This window comes from Chiloscyllium plagiosum, unplaced genomic scaffold (assembly GCF_037043375.1).
Source record: "Chiloscyllium plagiosum isolate Xiang-an unplaced genomic scaffold, Cpla_swu_hap1 HiC_scaffold_36, whole genome shotgun sequence".
Classification (NCBI taxonomy): domain Eukaryota; kingdom Metazoa; phylum Chordata; class Chondrichthyes; order Orectolobiformes; family Hemiscylliidae; genus Chiloscyllium; species Chiloscyllium plagiosum.
Window position 1 is genome coordinate 21,586,088 of NW_028270174.1, and position 14,702 is coordinate 21,600,789.

Sequence of the window (14,702 nt, forward strand, 5' to 3'; positions counted from 1 at the left end):
TCCGTGTTGATTCGGTCGCCCGAGATAGAAATGGAGAGGTCTAGGAAGGGGAGGGAGGAGTCTGAGACGGTCCAGGTAAATTTGAGGTCGGGGTGGAAGGTGTTAGTAAAGTGGATGAATTGTTCAACCTCCTCGTGGGAGCATGAGGCAGCGCCGATAGAGTCATCGATGTAGCGGAGGAAAAGGTGGGGGGTGGTGCCAGTGTAGCTGCGGAAGATGGACTGTTCCACATATCCAACGAAGAGAAAGGCATAGCTGGGGCCCATGCGGGTGCCCATGGCTACTCGTTTGGTTTGGAGGAAGTGGGAGGATTGGAAAGAGAAGTTGTTCAGAGTGAGGACCAGTTCAGTCAGTCGAAGGAGGGTGTCAGTGGAAGGGTACTGGTTGGTACAGTGGGAAAGGAAGAAGTGGAGGGCTTCGAGTCCTTTGTGATGGGGGAAAGGAGGTGTACAGGGACTGGATGTCCATGGTGAAGATAAGGCGTTGGGGACCGGGGAAGCGAAAATCATGGAGGAGGTGGGGGGTGGGGGGAAGGTGTACAGTCAGAATGACCAGCTACAAGTTCCCTATCCTGTGGATTAGGATGGTCACTAACAGCACTGAAAAAAAAAGTCCCTCTTACTGAAAGTCAATGAGTTTGTAATGCAGTTTCCAATTGCTGCCATAACCCGAGGAATATGCTGCAATGTAGGGAGTTTTCACAATGCTCTCAATTCTGGGACACAGGTTCAAAGGCAGCCTGGCCTGTAATAAGCTATGCTTAAAACCATTTATATGACCAATACTTAATCTTTAACAGACAAGTACGCTCTTCACAAAACATAGCAAATTGGGAGGCTTCTACTGGTTCCACAGTGCACTTCTTCAATGGTCAGTTCCTAGTCCTGAAGCCCAGCATTCTCAATAAAGGAAACATCATCTTGTACTGGATGAAGATTCCTGATACATCGGAATTCCCAACCACAATTCTATAACACGACATGACAATGGGAAACAGCATTCAGGGAGCAGGGAAAGAAATTCGGATCAACAATGAAGCCAACAGTTATGGTTTCCTGAAACATGGACTTTCCTGGTCCTTGGATGCTGTCTGACCTGCTGTGTTCTTCCAGCTTCACATCTGCTGAATGACTTCCAGCATCTGTAGTCCTTACCGTCTCCTAACAGTTACAGGCATTTGGTTGGGGGGAGCAGACTATGAAGTAGATTTTTTAAAAACCAGATCAGCCATGGTCTAATTGAATGGTAGAGCCAGGTTAAGGTTCCAAATGGTTTAAGTATATCTGTAATTTACTCATGAGCTATGTCAATTTCAAGAGGCTATCAGAATGAAACTGATGATAGGGATTGTGGGGAAGCTGGGAAGAGATGAAGAACATTACTTCAATAGCATGCTTAGGAAACAGAGGTGAAAGAGAGAAAAACATCCAATCCAGAATGAGAAAAGGAGTTAGAAATTCTGATTGGTGTTGTTGGACATCAATATGTCGGCCTTCTGGAATGCACCTTGTCTCATCTTTTCACATAGTAATCTTAAGCTTCAGTAATTGTTTCAACAGGAGTAATATCAATGCCTGATGGGAGCTTTATACTGCTTGGGCTGGTCTACCAGGCAACAGCCACAAATACAATGCCTACCTGCAGCTGGGCAAATATTTACATTATTTCATTTGAAACCACAAGATAATTAAAGGCAGCAACAGCAACAATGCATTACCAGTGGTGATCCCACCATTTTCTGTATTAGCCACCAACATATAAGAAATTGGTAAACCCTGCTTAAGATCCTTTGTAAAAACAAACAAACAAACGGTCTTCAAGAAAGCAATAAAAAACATCCTGCTATAGTCCAAGCCATGTTTTCAAGTAAAGTTTCTGGGAAATGCATATGCAGCAAAGCAAGTGCCTCTGTCCTCGAAGCACATCGGTCAGTAAGGAGGCCAAGTGAACAGCAGCCAGCTTTAATAACTACATCGAGAATAATGGGAAGACATAGTAAAGATGATGGCGTATGCCCCTTTTCTTCCAGTTGACTGCACCACTCAAACTCTACAACTGTCAATGAGTTAGGATAACGCTTCTCATCAAATGTAAAATAATTTTTGTTCAATTGACTTCATCAGATATTTAACTTCCACTTATCTTTCAATGAAGGGTTATATGAATTGTTAGGGGATATCTCCCACATACAGAATCTGGCACCTAATGTCTAAAAGCTGTATCAGTGATGTTAGACAAATGTTCTGGCCACATAATGAGACTCATGTAGTTCTGCTGCCATCAGACAGCAACACCAGTTTTGGTTCATTAGTACACAATATCTTGTACATTAGGCAGCTGTAGAAAGGGTTGCTGTGTAAGCTAACGTCACTGCATTACAGCTTGTCGATGAGACTTGTCATTGAAGTACCGTGTAATGTCTTAAATTGACTGTGACACATCAGCCTGATCTTCCTCGGCTTGAGAGTGGTGTTTCAGGATAAGGTACAAACCATTTTCAACAGACTTAAAGTATCTCATGATCACTGTGAATGTTGAAAAAGATCTTATTACCAGAGAAGGCCTGGAGGTGTCCTTGCCCGATGGGTGTATGGTTCAGTGGATCTTCCTTCGAAGAAGGAATACAGGTCTCTCACTGGCTCTGCAGCCAGACAACAAGAACCCACTGCCCCAAAAAAGCTTCCACTCAGTGTCGAATCGGATGATGATACACAGTCCCTCGATTTACTGCTCAGCTTTATTGGAACAGTGTAAAGAGGCGAAGGGTAGACACGGTCATTTTTAAACTGGGCAGAAGCATTCAGCAAAGCAATCACCCAACCAGTTTTCAGTCTCCCCAATGAAGAAGAACCAACATCATCAGCAGTGAATACAGTATACTGAACCAAAAGGAGTACAACTCAATACCATTTCATCTAGGAGTGTTTGGAAATGGAAAAAATGAAAAAGACAGATCTACCATCTCCTAAGCTTTCTCTTATTCATTTATGGGATATGAGCACAACTGGACAGGTCAGCTTTCTCAAGTGTCCTGGAACTGACTGAACTGCTCAAAGATCGGTTCAGGATCAACCAGGTTACTGTGGTCTGATGTCACATGTAGGCAGGACCAAGTTAAAAATGGCACATTGCCTCCTCTAAATGTCATTAATGAACCAAACAGGTTTTTTTTTTTACAATAATCAAAAGCAGTTACATGGCTCTGCTTAGGCTAACTTTTTAGTTCCAGATTGTCATAGTAGGACTTAAACTAATGTCCTGCAACACTTCTGTTTTAAAGCTTTCCTTTACACAGGATGGAGCCAGGAGTTCAGGAGTGTTGGGGTGATTGAAGGGCGGACAAATGTATTGCAGAAGGAACAGCTTCCATTGAACCAGGGACATTGGCATTATGGTTATATTGCGAGATGAGTATTCCAGGGGGTTGGACTAACGCACTGGAGACATGAATTCAAATACATTAATGACTTGGAGGAAGTGAATGTACCATGCCCAAATTTGCCAACGACACAAAACTAGATGGAAAGGCAGGTCATGCAAGGGATGCAATGTAAGTGTTTTCAGAGTAATATTAATGGATTAAGTAAATGGACAAAATGTTGGCAAATGGAAAATATGGGAAATGTGGAGTTCATTTCGCAAGGGAGAACAAAGAACAGAATATTAATTAAATGGAGAAAAACTGCAGAAAGCTAGAACACAAAGGGGACTTGGGGCTAATTATGCACAAAATGCAGAAAGCTAGCACCTAGGTGCAGCAGGTAATAAGGAAAGCCAATGGAATGTTGGCCCTTTTTTCTAAGAGATTGGAGTATAAAGGATAGGGAAGTCTTACTGCAACTGTACAAGGTGTTGGTGAGATCACATCTGGAGCATTGAGAGCAGTTTTGATCCCTATTTAAAGAAAGAGAGATATTATTTCAGCTGAGGCAGTTCAAACAGGGTTCACTAGAATGATGCCTGGTATGGAAGGATTGTTTTATGAGCCAAGTTAAACAAATTGGGACTCCACTAACCAGAGTTTAGAAGAATGAAAGGTGATCTCTTTGAAATATATAAGATTCTTAAGGAGTTGACAGGTTAAATGCAGAGGAATGTTTCCCCTCATGGGAGAATCTAGGATGAGGGGGAATGGCCTCAGAATAATGGGGCACCAATTTAACACTGAGATGAGGAGGAATTTCTTCTGAAGGCTGAGTGTCTTTGAAACTCCATGTTACAGAGAGCTTTTTGGGCAGAGTTCATGTATATATTTAAGGTTAAGGTAGTTAAAATTCATGGTCAGCAGGAGAATAAAGGGTTACAGGGATAGGGCAGGAAAGTGGACAAGAAGAATAGCATCAAAAAGGATGTCAGAACGACAGTAGGCTTGAGGGGCCAAACGGCCTACTCCTGTTTCTATTTCTTATGGTCTTATAGTCAAATCCTTATTCCAGATTTATATTTTGAATCTTTCCCATAGCTGGATTCGTAATGAAGAGCTACCTGGAATGGTCAATTCTGTTGCCATTTTGAAAAAAGATCTGTAGTGATCACAAGACTGGAAAATAAATCAACATGTTAAGTGAAGATGAGTCAAGAAATAATACAACTCAAACTAATAAAATGTGTATGTTCCAGTTCCACTGATCAATAAATAATTCAAGTCTGTAAACCTATAATGGTTCAAGTGCTCAGTGAATTATAATGCATACTGATGGAAAGGATTAAACCCACGGGGTTAAGAACCAGTGCTATAAATCTATGGACAAGTTAAAAATTGACAGAAGTTTAACACAGATAATGCAATAGGTCTCAAGCACAGGCAGGAAGATGTTTCAATGTTACCTCTAAAACGAGCCCAATCAACGATTATCGTATGACTTTGGAAATTCACAAATAACAAGTAACCCATAAAACATTAGGTAAAGTTGAAGGTTGCGGAAAAGAGTTTTTTTTGTTTAAACTTGATCAGGAAAATAGGTGCGCAGAAGACGAGTCAGTGTGTAAGAACAGTGACCAGATAGCCTAATGCACAGATTGTGACACATGACGATTGAGTTGGGACCTCAACTATTCAGCATACTCACTCGTGATACAGTTGATAGGATTAGAAAGCTCCATATTCAAATTAGCTGAAAGGTAGGCAATATTGCAACCATTGTAGGTGGAAGCATATTGATTAAATCAATGGGGTCACAGCTTGGCAAGTGGATTTCAACACCGTCAAATGCAAGGTCATCTACTTTGAATGCAAGAAGGATTAATAATTATTCATTAAAAAATCAAAGGCTAGGAAACAGTGGAGATCCAAAGTTATCTGTAATGCAGGTACATAGATCATTAAAATGTCATCAGCAGGTTAAAACAAACAAAAAATAGATAAATGGAATGATGGCATAAACATCTACAGGATTAGAAGTGATGTTTCAGATAGAGGTCCTGATTAGTACCCGGCTTCAATTCCAGCCTCAGGCGACTGACTGTGGAGTTTGCACATTCTCCCAGTGTCTGCGTGGGTTTCCTCCGGGTGCTCCGGTTTCCTCCCAGTCCAAAAATGTGCAGGTTAGGTGAATTGGCCATGCTAAATTGCCCATAGTGTTAGGTGCAGGGGTAAATGTGAGGGAATGGGTCTGCGTGGGTGCGCTTCGGCGGGTCGGTGTGGACTTGTTGGGCCAAAGGGCCTGTTTCCACACTAAGTAATCTAATCTAATCTTAGCTCCTGATACCAGACAAGATAGCTAAACACCAGAGGTTAAACAATGTGGAGAGATTATATAAACTAGGGTGGTATTCCCTGGAATCTACAAAGTTGAGGGTTGATTTGATGAGGTTTTCAGGGTATTAAGGGGAATAGATAGCGTAAAAAGGGGGGAAACTTGGTGGTGGTTGAAAAAAAGTTTAAGACGAGGAGATATAGAATAAATATTAGAGGTATATTTTACAGGACCGAAATTAGGAAATTCTTCTTCAAAAGGTGGTGGAAATTTATAACTCTTCTCTAATCAGAAATTAAAGAAAAATAAATTGATAAACTTAAAACAGATTGATGATTTTTTAAATAAAAAAATTGATACTGTAACAAAGATTCATGATTTATTATTTGCAAATTTGCGGTGTTCTAAAGTGGAAATACAGTATATTTCTGTAATAAACGCAAAATTTCACAGATGCCTGGAGAACTGAGGTAAACGCCGAAATGTGATGGCAAAACTCAGGTGGTCTGGCAGCATCAGTGGAGAAAGAAACAGTTTACATTTTTTGTGTTCAATGACTTTTCTTCAGAACTGAAAAAATTAACTCTGCTTCTCTCTCCACAGATGCTGCCAGGTCAGCTGAGTTGCTGCAGCATTTTCTGTTTTTACATTATGTATAACTGTGTGTATTAAGGAGGGGCAAAATATACAATACTAAGGTACAGACCATATCTTTTTTATTTTTATGGCTTTTGAAATTGTGAACTGAAATGACAAAGCACCATTTCGAAACCAAGAATTCCTGCAGGTTTTCAAAAAGCAACACTCATGGTAGTCATTGTATAAACAAACTGCTTAACAAGCAGTTATTGAAATTAGGTTGCAGTTATCTGGCATCAAGGGATCCTGTATTCAGATGGGTCTCTGGCTAACAACAAGAGATCAACTGGTCTACTGACTAGTGACTAGTTATCAAAGGCAGGGGCCTTTTGCATGCCAACAACCTAGTTATCAACTCTCAGGTAACTGAACACCTTGGGTCTGGGAACACAACGGAAAGAGAAATGATCAGATCTCCACCAGTTCAGGAGCTGACTCTCTGATCACTGCAGTCAAAAGCAACTTTACTCCCGAGGAAAATCAACTGGTCTTTCCCTCAGCAGTTGTTGTAAACTGTGATTTCTAATTAATATGTCAGAGATATTTTGGGTTAATCAGTCACTCTGTGTCTCTTGCAAATCAGCAGAAGGATTCTGCAGAAGAAAGCCAAGAAACTTACTGATCAGCAACAACCAACTCAACAGATCTTGTGAACCAAGACTCATCAGCTGGTTTACCAATTTTCCTCCATCCACATTTTTTTCTCTAAATGTATCTAAATGTTTTTAAGGCGATGAGATTAATTTCTGGTCTTACCTGCCAAGGTTTGTCACTGTACCTCGAGCCTAATTACTTGGAATAAATAGTAATTCCATTCTAAGTACAGAAAGGTGGACCATGATTTCTGTCAACCTTAGTTGCAAATCAGATAAACCAGGCAACTTGGTGTGCTTCTTAAAATCATTAACTTTTGTGACAAAACTGGGAATAGGGGACCTTGGTTTCCAGTGTGCCAACCCTAATAGTTGTAACAATAGTTTTATTTTAGATTTGTTCTAAGAGTGATGACATCATGTGTAGCTTGCTTACATACATTAAGGTGGTTACACCCGAGGTGAAAATTCACAGCATGAGAAAAACGGACAGAAAAATACAAGAGTGCTGCTGTCCAGTGACAGGAGTCTGATAAAAGTCAGAAACATCCAGGAGCACTGATGCAGTATGCAGGTTTGACAACCTGCAAGAACTGGTCACTACCAGAGGGACTGCTCGTTTGCAGTCACTGTACAGTTGGGACTGAAAAACATCAGGAAGAGAAATGTTCCAGAAACAGAAGGCTCTGGATGAAGCATTTAAAGAACCAAAGTTAAGAAATAAGTGAGCTGTGTTAGCAGTTTAAGGATCTCAGGAAGCGACATTAACAGAAGAAAATAGGCTCCAGCAAATGCAAAAAATGGCTATGATGCTACACAGTTGTGCTAACCAAAGAAATAGGCCATTTGTCCTTCAAGCCTGCCCCATCTTCCAACAAAAATCACAGCTGATCTGTCGCAGAAACCTGCCTACCTTCTACTAAAATGCTTCCAGTGTTCTAGCCTCGTTCATATAAGTAGAGAATTCCATACATTCACTAACCCCTCAGAATAGATTCTTTTTCATCTCCGTTTTCTGTCATTCTGCAACATGTCCCCTAATTTGAGCCTCTCCCTCTAGTGGACACATTCTTCCAACATCCAGCCTGTCAAGCCCCTTCAGAATCTTAGACATTTCAGACAGGTCACCCATAATACTTCTAAAGTTTAATGAATAAAGGCCTAACAGGACTTTCAAAAGAGATTCACAAAGCTGATTCATGAGAGGAGGGGCTGACTTCTTACATCAGGAATTATCTTTATGAATCTCTTTTGAAAGTCCTCCATTGCCTGTACAGAGGAACCTCAATTATCTGGCATTGAATTATCGGGCAAGATCTCGATGCTTGGCTAAACTATGTTATCTGGAATTCGCTGATCTGAAAGTTGAATAACCAAATGAAGTACTCCCTGCCTCTATCCTATGGATAATCAAGGTTCCTCTGTATATCCTTTGGTTTTTTTTAAGAAAAGGCAGAGCTCCAAAACTGTACACTGTATTTCAGGTGTGGCCTCACCAACACCCTATACAGTTGTACAAGACTTCCTTCTCTTTAAACACTGTCTAGAAATAAAGGCCAAAATTCCATTTTCCTTTTTAATAACCTGCTACACCTGCGTACTAACTTTGTTTTGTTTGTGTTTAATGCACAAGAACATCCTCTGCACTGTATTTTATTGGAGTCTCTCTACATTGAAATAATAATATGCCTTGTGATCTTTCCACAAAATGCGTGTCGTCTAACTTGCCCACATTTAAACCCCATCTGAACAGAATCAGGTGCTTCACAGAAATTTCAGTTTTAAGGAGTTGAATTTTTACATCTGACATCTCTAACTTTGACAAGTTCCTTTACAGCGCAACATATTTCCTATTTTTCTTTATTTTGCGCTATAAACATTTGCTATTCTGTTTAAAGTACTATCACAGCTTCTTGTGAATATGTTCAGCGACAGACCACCATGACAAACAAATGGCAAAATAAATGTTGTTGTCGGTGAAGTCAGGTCTCACTCTGGATTTGACACGTCCAGTGTTTCCACCACCTTGGGATCACAACAGTATTAAAATGATATTGAGTATAAGGAGTTAGGCCGCAGATTAGCCACAATCTCATTGAATGGCAGAATAAAGAAAGGATTAAATGACCTTGCCTGTTCCTAAATTATCAACTGGCAGCCCATGGTTCTGTTCATAGCTGTAGATGGTTGGTGGTGGCATTGTGATCAGAGTGAGTGAAGAGAATAGGAAAATAGAAGAGAAGTAAAATCCAGCCATCACATTACATTCTCAATGATTGCCCAAGGTCCCTTGCTTGAATTGTTCAAATGCTGAACATTGTATTAAAAATTGAGATTGCTTAACTTTGAGAATTTTGTACTTTTCAAGCTTACATAAGAACTGCTTCAGGCAGGTACATTAAAAAAAACACTTCAGCCAATATCAGAACTGGAACCAACCAGCCATCACTATACTCAGGAAATAGGAACACTTTTCTCCATCCCACTCAAAGTAGGCCGCTTTCTCGGAGATCAAAGCCACCAAACCCAAGGTAAATTCTATTCTCCAGTTTCCTTTCAATCAAAAGCAGCAAGAAACACTGGTTGAGTTTTTCCTTCCCTTCCCACGAAAATTAAATTACTTTAACTGCATCAATGATTGAGATTGGCCAACTGCACAGACCATGCATTATGACTCAAATGCCACGTCAAATGTACAGACCATTAAGAAAACCAACACATTGCACTGAAGAATTTTAATGAAACCATGCCAGATTACGGCAGCAAATTATTTCTGAATAAAACCTATCAACCATACAAAAAAAAATTTTACACTAAATTGTGACAATTATCCTTTTAACTTTATTTCAATCCACTGACAAATTTCCATTGAAATAGTAAAGTCAAGCTCGACATCAAAACTACCAATGACTGAAAAAATTCCCAGGCTCTTGTCCTAGTCCATGTTCAACAGCAAAAAAAACTTACTAAGTAAGTGCTCAAACAAAAGCCGAGAAAACTATAATATGGTTTACATGTGATATCGTGTAGGGTACATCTAATTGGAAAAAATATCAGTGCGAAATACTAGAATTATTTTACACAAATCAATCTGCATGAATTGGCTAAAATTGTAGGAGAGATTATTCAACCTTACACCCAACTGTTGTAGTTTCAGGTAGTCAGTTCTATCGAAAAAATACATCACTGGGTCTATTTAAAAGACAGAGTTAAATTCAATGGTTGGTGGCAAATTAATAATTCAGCAAAACTGGTCAACAATGGGGCAGGGTCTACAATGGTTTGTGCGCCACAGGAATTCATTATGGAATCTAATCCCAAGACATCCATTTTTATCAGATGAATACACTCCATTTACAGCATCTAAGGCTGGAAATTGAGATTACTTCTATATGAATCCTGAAACCAATAACTCTGGTACTGAATTGGAAACATCACATTAATGCAGTGAGTGCTGTTCATGACCCAACATTGCAATTTGTAAAGGGCTATAAACCAAATATCCCTTGTCACAAGGACCATGCATTTGCTTGTATTTTAGAATGAAAAGCCAGCTAAGAAGCCAGTAGAAGAACAGCAGAATAATTCTCAACACAATGCTTTATTTATTTGGATGACCATGACTTGATGTGGGACAGGGCATCATTTACTTTAACAACAGACAAGCAACAATGACTCTCACTTTCAGCAAGGGTAGTCCACTTCAGGTTCTGAACACTGAACATTAACTTAGCTACTTTATGGATGCTTTACTATCCATTAAAAGAAAAATGACAGAAATCTTTTTCACAAATATATGATCGCAAATACATAAGAGAATCACAACTCAAACAGTCCAAGAACAAATGTTTCATATCTGGCGATGGGGAGGAATATAAATACCAATTTACAATCTTTGGTTAGGGACTCCATTCACTGCTGTAAAATTGGCAGTATCTGTAGTGACAGGCTTGTTCAGCACCTAAAACACTCTGCCATTGACAAAGTCAAATACACAACATTGCTCAAATTTATATCAATGTTCCATCTGTATTCCTATGATAATGCAATGTCATACAATAGTTCTTGAACACTTCAAACAAACATTACCAAAGGACACATGTTTAATTATTTATTCACAAAGCAATTTTATAACACCATAAGATATAGGAGCAGAAATTAGGACATTCAGCCCATTGAGTGGGCTCTGCCATTCAATCATGGCTGCTACGTTTCTCAACTCCATTCTCCCACTTTCTCACCATCACCCTTGATACTCAAGAGCCTATCTATCTCAGTCTTAAATACACTCAATGACCTGGTTTTCAGAGCCTTCTGTGGCAGTGAATTCCATAGATTCCCCACTCTCTGGCTGAAGAAGTTTCTCTTCATCTCTGATCTAAAAGGTCTTCCCCTTTACTCTAAGGCTGTGCCCTCAGGTCCTCGTATCTCCTACCAATGGAAACTTCTTCCCAACATCTACTCTGTCCAGGCCATTCAGTATTCTGTATGCTTCAATTAAATCCCCTCTCATTGTTGTAAACTCCACTGAATATAGACCCAGAGTCCTCAAAAACATTCCTCATATGTTAAGCTTTCCATTCCTGGGACCATTCTCGTGAACCTCCTCTGCACACGCTCCAGGGCCAATACATCCTTCCTGTGATATGGGGCTCAAAGTTCTACATCTGATCTGACCAGAGCCTTATAGAACCTCAGAGGTACAACCATGCTTTTATATTCAAGTCCTCTCAAAATAAATGCATTTGCCTTCCTAACTACTGACTGAACCTGCAATGCTTCTATTCTTCCTACCAAAATGCATTATCTCATACTTTCCCACGTTGTACTCCATCTGCCACTTCTTTGCCCACTCTTTAACTTTTCCTTAAATTCAAAAGTGGAAATTGGAAGTATTTCTGTCCAAATTAAAAAGAATTACTTGCTTCATACTTGTGTTGCATGGAAGGTCAATTTAGATATGGCACTCTTAGACTAATTGGGTGTCAAAACTGCTCATGCTCAACTGATTTCACTATAAATCCCATCTGTGCCTATCCCAACCCTCAGATTCTCTACCCCTCGACTAAAGCCTATTATAACATCCTCCGCATACTCTAAATTTACTGTTGATGATCCATCGGTCTCTCTCTCTCTCTGTCTCTTGCCCTGTCCATTAAAGCACTTCTTGCCCTGTCCATTACAATATCCCCTTCTGAGACTTTACTTCCGGGGGACTTATACTTGGCTAAAGGCACAATTAAAAGGGCATACTTTCATGTTGCAAACTAATTTCCCCAATAAAAATAATCCCAGATTAGGCATTTGTGTTGCAATTGTTATTTGAATCCATTCCCTCTGAATAACTTGATAACCTGGAGCCACACTTGCTGGCATGCCTGGCCACAATGTGTGACTACATAAAGCAGTATTTAAAGGGTCTTTGACCCTTCCTGTCACTGCAATGCAGTAGCAGGAAGCACAGAATACACAGACAACTGCTTCAAATTCTGAGCAAGCCAACAAAAACCTCTAAAAATGAGAAATTCTATGAAAAACCTCGTTTACTAACAAAAATAAAAGACTGCAAAACAGCGGTTAAAACCCAGAACGGAGAACCCAAATTAATGATGGTTGCAGTTGTATAAGACTTGGACTGTAACCCTCGCTCCCAAATCGACACTTAAAATGTCTTTCTGATGGGCAGGCAGAGGGCCCAGTTATTCACTTCATTAAATCATCTTCCACGGCATTTTAATCTTTCCTGCACACCACAGACTGTATTGTGCCTAAGCGGGCTCGAGTAGATGACTTCCTGCTTAAATTTTCAATCCGTACTTCTCTCAGATTGGCTACTGGGAGAAGGTTGGCAGGCTACATGAGGCAGATGGGAGGGTGGAGTGTGAAGGGGAAGCTTCAAGCTTCAATCTCCCTTCACTTCTATTACAGTGAGTGCCTGAATACTTCACGTCTCCAAAACAGCACAACAGAAATCCAAACTCTCCACGTGTGAAAACGTGCCCACTATTCAAAAAACACAATTGGAACTCCATCATACACACTGCACTACTGCCTTTTGACTCATTTCAGCAGAGGCACATTTGCAACATATTTTCACCAAATCAGGAAAAACGTTTTTTTTTACTGTGCAAGAACCAGCCTTCAGGCCACACTGCAAGGTAACAATTTTACGTTTCAAGAACTCGTCATTTTTTTTTGGATAGCACCACACAAAAAAGTCATGCACCTGAATACTGCAGTCTTCAAGATCTCTATGAACAGTTGTCATGTTCTATCACAGCCAGGCCTCTTTCTGCCTGCAGAACCAACCAAGAGGAGAATTTAAATGTGACAGAAAATCTTTCACCTGGGCTGGCATTTAGACATCTGTATGATCAAGAAAACGAAATGTCTAACACGTTTCAAATTTGCATTTTGCAGAAATGGGCCCTGCTGACAGATCATTTTCTTGCAGAATAAAAAGGATGCGACCACATTTCAGAATGTTACATCGATACCAGCATCCTCCTGTTTCAGTTAATGCCCCCTGTTAGTTTTTTTTTTAAAAAGGGTGCTTTTCCTTCACAGACAGAGCTCACACAAGTGTAAAACCTTCACACTTTGGGGGGCAGGTAGGGGAAGAAAAACTGCTGATTCATTCCTGACCTGATAAGGTATTCGAGGCATGACTTCACTGTTCCGCACCACTGTCCCCCACCCCACCTAAGATTCCAGCAAGGATTTAAATGCATTCCAAATTACTGAAGTTGAGATGGGTTAGTATTTATTTATTTTTTGACACAATACCTTCTGTCACATAGTTATGGTCACGGAGGAAGCTGTTGTTGATTTTGCGTGTATCAATGTCCTCGCCCATTGACAGCAGGATTAGTCGGCATGCCGATCCGCAGTGGACTAAAAGAAGCAGAAGAGGTCGTCACAACAGCAGCATCCATGCTCCCACTGCCTGGCTGAGGTGGAGGAAGGCGAAGGGGTTGCAATACAGCATAATGTAGTTTAGTGGATGCCACACAGCTTTACAGAAAATGAAATAAAAAGGAGAGAGGGGGGCAAAACAAAAAAGAGAGGTGGCAAGAGAAAACAAAATAGTTCCTACCAAAACGAGTTTTGTTAAAAAAACGAAATTCAAGCAAAATAAGAAGGTGTTCTATTGCAGAGGAACATGGGCTTGTCACAGTTACCGGATCACTTCTGCGATACGAAAACACACACACACACACAAAGGTAAATCTTTCAGCCAAAGCAAAACTCCCCGTACAGAATCTGCTGCTGTAGGGTCCCCAAATCGGTTTTGCTGAGGATAAGCGGAGCTCGCCTGAGCAGCACTTGGATTAAGTGCACTGCTGCAATAGCAGCCTGTGGGAGACTGAGTGAAGCAGAGGGGCTAAACTCTGTGACGGTGCCGGCTGCTGCTGCTGCTGTCATATGTGCAGGCTGCATCAGTACAAACTCCTCCCAAGCATCCTGTCAGCGTCCAACCACGTTAGTCCGCAATTCTGGGGGATGAAATATGGCACTGCAGGTTGACTGAGAGAGATCAGCCATCGTATTACAATTTGTAGGAATTCTTCTGAGCAAAAACTCTACTGTGCCGGCGGTTTTGTTTTAAGCCATATGCATATTACTGGAAAATCATGAATAAATCAAATTTAATGTCCGGGAGAGAGTGGGAAGAGTAGCAGCATAATCTGTTGGGCACTCGACTTCAGTGACTACCACGTGTGTGAAAGAGAGAAAATGCTGAAGGCACTCAAACCACCTAATTTGCTCTAAA

At 40.5% G+C, this 14,702-nt stretch overlaps 1 protein-coding gene across 6 annotated transcripts in view; it reads right to left on the reverse strand.

Moving 5' to 3' along the window:
- Positions 1–14,702, reverse strand: part of LOC122539411 (serine/threonine-protein phosphatase 2A 55 kDa regulatory subunit B gamma isoform) — a 370,044-nt gene that overhangs the window by 226,903 nt on the left and 128,439 nt on the right. For 2 of the 6 annotated variants that reach the window (XM_043674222.2, XM_043674220.2), the window contains exons 1-2: positions 14,187–14,318; positions 13,715–13,822 (exon numbers count right to left, since the gene is read on the reverse strand). The exons of the other annotated variants lie outside the window; for them this stretch is intronic. In XM_043674222.2, coding sequence (XP_043530157.1) covers positions 13,715–13,784 — 70 coding nt within the window. In that variant the 5' untranslated portion in view covers positions 13,785–13,822; positions 14,187–14,318. Of the gene's footprint in view, positions 1–13,714; positions 13,823–14,186; positions 14,319–14,702 lie in introns of those variants that run through there. 6 annotated transcript variants of the gene reach the window in all.